At 40.6% G+C, this 6,277-nt stretch overlaps 2 protein-coding genes across 2 annotated transcripts in view; both read right to left on the bottom strand.

The window, feature by feature from the left end:
- PARP1 (poly(ADP-ribose) polymerase 1) overlaps positions 1-6,277 on the bottom strand; it is a 30,083-nt gene that overhangs the window by 1,269 nt on the left and 22,537 nt on the right. The window contains exons 16-22 of the mRNA XM_008630567.2: positions 5,322-5,444; positions 4,682-4,810; positions 3,905-4,003; positions 3,191-3,343; positions 2,778-2,905; positions 2,345-2,406; positions 1,172-1,286 (exon numbers count right to left, since the gene is read on the bottom strand). Of these exons, the coding sequence (XP_008628789.2) occupies positions 1,172-1,286; positions 2,345-2,406; positions 2,778-2,905; positions 3,191-3,343; positions 3,905-4,003; positions 4,682-4,810; positions 5,322-5,444 (809 nt within the window). The remainder of the gene's footprint in view (positions 1-1,171; positions 1,287-2,344; positions 2,407-2,777; positions 2,906-3,190; positions 3,344-3,904; positions 4,004-4,681; positions 4,811-5,321; positions 5,445-6,277) is intronic.
- The window catches only part of LIN9 (lin-9 DREAM MuvB core complex component), a 58,134-nt gene that overhangs the window by 46,188 nt on the left and 5,669 nt on the right, over positions 1-6,277 (bottom strand). The window lies entirely within an intron of this gene.

Raw genomic sequence — 6,277 nt, 5'->3', positions numbered from 1 at the left:
TAAGTAAGGGGCCGTGCCTCCTGAAAATTATTTCTTGTCAGAGCAACATACATCTCTCTTTCTATCTAAGCAGAGAAGCCATGTAGCCTAGATGAGAGCTGCAGTTTCAGACCCAGCACTTACAATTATAATTGCAGTTCTGTTGCTACTTTCCAGCACAAAGTCATTAATGCCCTCTTAATTTCCCCCTAGAAAACCCAAACTGGAATCACAGAGAAGAGCTCTATAACGGTTGGCAGTGTTTGCACATTCTTATTTTTCCAGAGACAGTCCCAGCTCACCTATTTGTTTTGGAATGCGTTAGGCCACAAAACTTACCTCTAACCCTGAAGTGTAAAACAAAATAAATACACATCATGTTACCTCAACCAGCTAATATCAACTATACTGTAGTTCATCATCTGACAGATGCTGTATTTAAGAAAACTCAAGATAAAACCAGTATTGCCATGAGTTGTGTTGCCAATACCACTTGTAGGAGGAAAACAGCTCACCAAGGCCAAAGGCAGTTTCTACAAACCCACAGATTTAATTACTGGGTTACCTGCTTCACTGGCAGTGAAGAGAGTGAGCTGGGACTTTAGACATCACTTATTTGTATTCTTATGACCTCTTGTGGATTTAAAGCACTAATTGATTTGGAAGCACTTCTGCCTAGAAAGAGACTTACTGGCTGTATCTCTGATGGGCACTTGGGGCTTACCTCAACACTTGCAGAGGTTTGGGAAATACAAAAGATGTGTTGAGAGAGCGCAAGACCACAGAGCTGGCTGCCCCACCTCCTGCTGGCCAAGCTGGCCTGCCACAGCACCATGAAGAAGAAACCAGACTGGAGTGATGTGAAACCACAGGCTGCATTCCCCTCCCCTGTCCCTGGGCAAGACACTACAGGGCAGTGTTGCCTGGCCACTCCAATAGCTTTGGTATGGAGTCCTGTTGGGGAACAGCTATTGGTACGTGCATTGTTTCCTTTTTTTGCAGAATGACAATTTAAGTGCAGCAACTGTAAAATCATCCCCCTTGCAGAAGAGATCGTCTGCAAATACTCCCCAAAGCAGATCTAAAACAAACAAAACACAGTGAGGCAAAACTCCCAACTGGCCTTAGTGAGGTCCTGCAAACGTAGCAACATTCAAACACCGTGTGCAGCCAACGTAACAGCAAAGGATACTCATTATACAGAAGACAGGTATCATTAATTCCTGTGGAGATCCCATTCCCTAAGGGAACCTCTACACCACCAAGGGTGGTAGTGGCTGTGGGATCAGGCGCCGTTTTGCCCAAGCCTAGAAAGGGAAAACAACATTAGTTGCAAATCTAGAAGGCAAACACAGACTTTGCACAAATAGAAAATGACCCAGCCAGCCAAATACTACATCACATATACTGAAGTATCTTCAAAATAACACAAAGAATACAGTCTGTTTATTCAATTCAGCATCACCATCTTTATGGCAGTTGTACTCTGCTACCTTAAAAATGAGAATTTTACTTTCAGCTGTTAATTGTCTAATCTGTATGATCAAAGGTAAACCAGAAGAGATTTGTAGCTCTCATATCCTACCTCCATTAATGAAAACATGCACATCACAGGATTTTCAGACAAGTACAACAAACCAAGTCTTATTCTCGTTAACATTTTCAATATAAATCTGATTTGACATCCAGAAGCACGTAAGTAGTATGTATTGAAACAGGTGCTAAATCATATTTTATTCTATTTTAGGCAACTGATTTTTTAAGCCTCTCAAAATGAATAGTTTAAGAAAAGCCACTCATTACTGAAGATACTGTTCTTCACTCTCCCATCTTGGTAGAGAAGACAGTCACAATTACCATTTCTTTTGCTTGAATTAGACATCTAAGTCTTTTCTCTTATCTTCTTTTTCAATGTATGACACTTTTTGCAGATAGAAGTGTAACGAGAGCACTTGTTCCATCTGAACTTTTATTCTTAGCTTCTCCCTTCTGTCCAAGCTTCTAAGCCACTTTGAAAGCTAAACAATTATTCTTCTGGTATATTCATCTTTCTTCTAAAATACACAGTATTGTTACAATGAAAGCAAGTAAGAAGTTGGAGAATGCACTTTGTATTTTCTCCAGTGTAACATCAAATGAAAGTTTCCTCCTGAACTTCAGGCACCATCAGTCTTAACACTCAGAGTGTATTAACTTCAATCTTAGAACACCACATACACATCCTGATGCAACTAAAGGGCAACATTATGCAACTTCATAAAGGAAGTACAGCTAAGAAGTGACTATAGTTTTCTTCGCTAAGCAGAGAGCTACAACCCCATCTGCCATCAATTACAGATTACCAACGAGAACTACTAACGCTTACCTTTGACACTGTGTTTTCCCTTGGGCAATTTTGTGATGTGGGAGGCATTCTTTAGCTCATACCTGGACAGCACAAAGAACACACAATAGCACTTTACATTCATCTTAAACTATTCTGTTGAAAAAAAAAAAATCACAAATTTTTCAGGCTTCAGTTTATGATGAGTTAAAGTAAAGTTAATCTAAATTCTAGTCTTCTGGAACTCAACAGCCCTTATTTGTCTTGGTTACTAACTTTAATGATGTTGGCATTTTGTACAAGATTCAGCTAGACCTGCAACAATGGCTCTTATTTTAAGAAAAAACAAATCTTGTTTCTGAAGAAAAAACACATGCTTTTTCTTCACACTGAAGAGAAGGCTTGCAATCTTAGCATCACTCTCTATGAGGATGTATTAAGCACATTTGGCAAATACTCTTCCTAAGTTACTTACATATTTCCAAGGGCAACTTCTCCCAGTAGTACTAAACCGATGGGATCAGCTTGAGATGTGTGACAGTAGTTAGCACTCTTGGATACCATGTCTGCAAAATAGATGCCCTTCCCGAACATGTAGCCGGTCTGCAAGCAGGAATTAAATAAATAAATAAATAAATAAATAAAATGGGGGCAATAACACAAAGGCAGCATTGAATCCACCTGGCTGGGCTCCCAGGAGAGCAAAGCTGCAACTCAAGCTCTCGTGGACACCAGTGTGCAACCCACTCGGGGGACACAATGTTGTCTGAATGCTGGCAGGTAACACAGGGCCCTCCCCACACAGAAATTCCCTTATTTAAGTTGTCCCTGCCTGTGGCCATCTCTGGGCACAGGGGTGTTGGCAGCCAGAGAATCTGTTTCACCTACCACAGGAGCTTCAGGCGGAGCTATCCGCAGACCCTGCGAGAGGATGCCGGCGAAGTTGGTGGTGCGGGAGCCGTGCCACAGCAGCTGGCGGTTGTGGAGCTGCTTGAAGGGCTTGTAACGCTGGCTCTCTCCCTCACGCTCAATCCTGAAGATCTTCAGTTCAGAAGCGGACAGGAGGAAAAGAATAACTAAGCAAATAAACCGTTACCTTCATGCAACTCATCAGAGGGGAGAAAAAAAAATATCATCCGATCCGCAATGTACATTGATCTGCTAGGGAAATTGATCAGGATGGATTTTAGTATTTGCAATTTGCTGTGCCATGCTAGCAAAAAAGAGGTAGCGGCAATCACACAAGTACTTGGTATTGATTACTTCTCCACCTTTTCTTCTGCATTTTCATGAGGCTCTATTTTTCTGAAAAAATCATTCAATGAACTAAGGCTCAATTTCAGATGATTACTCCTCCACCTTCCTTTTGAAGCAAATTAAATTAAAATAAATATACACGAAAGCAAAAACACCTCATTAAGCTTAGATTCATCTCTGCTTAGACTTTTGCTATTCTAATTAAAAGGAAATGTTCTATCAAATCATCCCCCAACAGAGGAAACTGGGTAAGCTACTCAAAAAATATAAGGCAATTGCAAACAAGCAAGTCAACTTAGGATAGTCCATCCTCCCAAAGATAAAGCCCAGTACTGCCCAGCTTACATCCACAACTTTGAGGTCATATGCGTTGTGCGTAGCAGCATGAGTGTTCTTCACATATTGTTTGATAATCTTGGCTTCTTCTGAATCTTTGTCAACAACCTGCAAAGAGGCAAATGAGAAGTTTCCTCAGCACACAAAGTAGCAGCCATCTTACAACATGACAACATCCACCCTATGCTTTCAACTGCCCCCTTTAAACCTCCTCCACCATTTAGGCGGAAATACATTCCTAGCTAGAATGTCTGAGAAAATGCTGGAAACTGAGATGATTTTCGATTCCACTACTCAAAGAAGGGTCAGCCAAGGACTGAGTCCAGTCAAGCTTTCAACACCTCCAAGAATAGAGCCTCTGTGGCCTCTCTGGGCAACCTCTTCCAGTGTTTGACCACTGCTAGAGTAAACAAATTAAAAAACCCAAAACAAACAACATCAACAACAAAAGCTTTCTCTTTTGTTTAAACACAAATGCCTATATTTCAATTTGTGCCCATTGCCTCTTGTCACTGAAGCCACTGAGGAAAGTTTGCCTCTGTCTTCTTTCCTTCCTTCTCCCATCAGGTATTCCTAGATATTGATACAATATCCCTTGAGCTTTCTTTTCTCCAGATCAAAACAGCTCAGCTCTTTCTGCATCTCCTTGAACACATGCTCCAGTTCCTTAACCCATCTCGGTGCCACTACATCTGTCCAGTTACAGCTGAGGTGATTTGTTTTGCTCCAAACTAACAGGACATCAGCTTATATTCACAGCCACTCTTTGCCTTTTATTTCATTTACCTTAATATCTGTTTTAAGCTTTTCATAGTTGATGTCAATTGGGTCTTTATCTCCATCTTCATTTCCACCTCTGAGAAGGCTGTAAGCAACCTCAATATCAAGTAAGTTGTCCAACATCTGCACTTTAGCCTGAAGGATTTAAATAGGTTATGTTATGTTACTTAGGCCTTTGACATTGTTCAGAGTAAGTCTGGGATACCCCAAATTTAAAAAGTTTATGACAATCACAGGCCACATGGTGCCATCTAATAACATAACAGCACTGTCTTTAAATACATATATGATGCCTGAAGACCTAAGGCATCATATATACACCTCAAAATATATTAAAATATACACACAGATATATACACGTAACATCTCTATCTTCTAATACCTTATGCATATAATTATTTACCCAGATATATGCACATAAACAAACAAAAAGAATCTGAAGAAAAATGAAGTTTAACCTCATGAAAGCATGAGGTTAAACTTGTTTTTCTTCAGAACATCTTTTTGTTTGTAAGGTTTGAACAGTTACTTTAACCTTGTGCTTTTATGAAGTTAAATAAGCGTTAAAACCTCACATATTCTCTATGCTAGATGTCTGACATCAAGACCTGTTGCCTGCCAACAACACACAGTTTCCACTCAATACCTGAATGTATTCCAAGTTATTTAGGAGAGGTGGCTTCTTCATCCCAAAGTCATGAGGAATCAGAGTATAGAAGCGGTTGGAGAGGTCCAAAATCTGGGATTCTGAACCACTGTCAGAAACTGCCTAGACAAGACAACAAGCACCAAAGAAAATTACTAAGACTAAGTCTCCATAGCAATAAAAACACACAAGATACTTAAGGACTAACACAGGAGCAGCAATACAAACAGTGCTCGTGCTGAAACTCTCACAGGACTAAAAAGAGCAATTCTGTTCAAGTGTCTTGCATGCAGCAACCCACAGCATTTGCACAGAAATACACAGAATTGTGTATGAGAAAAATTCAATTGGGATTATGTTTCTGGAGCGCAAAATAAAGTCTTCAGGATCTGTAAGTGGTGCATATCCCTGTCAAGGTTCTGGTCTATTCTAACAACTGAAGAACCTCCTGTATCTATGTTTTGCCAGGGAGCCCTTGGCGAAAACAATGGGTTATGCTGGTACATTTTTGCAATCTGTACAGGTAATACTATGTAGTGATTCTGGAATGGTTCAGATCACAATGCGTAAATACAGCAACGTTATCAAACCAGACCCTTTCCTGTGTCAACCTTTATTCTCATCCTCTGACAGACTTCTCTGGGCTGGAAACACCAGCTCACTACTAGATGAAGGCACCAGCTTCATTTGCTCAACTGCCACTTATGTTTGGTGCAGCCTAAAGGTTGAGCTATAAAAACATGAAAGACCCAAGTACTGCCCACACTGGTACAACAGTGAAGAGAACTAACTGGTTACCCATGGAAGCCACATCCTCTTCTCCAGAGAGAAAGAGAAAGAAAGCACAGATCTTTATATGCACAGCTCAGCATTCACCCCACTCTGAGCCCAGATCAATTCCCTGAATTGTTCTGAATTCCCTTTTTGCTCTAACATCTCTTTCATGCTCACCTGCT

This window comes from Corvus brachyrhynchos, unplaced genomic scaffold, assembly GCF_000691975.1.
Source record: "Corvus brachyrhynchos isolate BGI_N302 unplaced genomic scaffold, ASM69197v1 scaffold101, whole genome shotgun sequence".
Classification (NCBI taxonomy): Eukaryota; Metazoa; Chordata; class Aves; order Passeriformes; family Corvidae; genus Corvus; species Corvus brachyrhynchos.
This window is presented reverse-complemented; position numbering and strand designations above follow the sequence as displayed.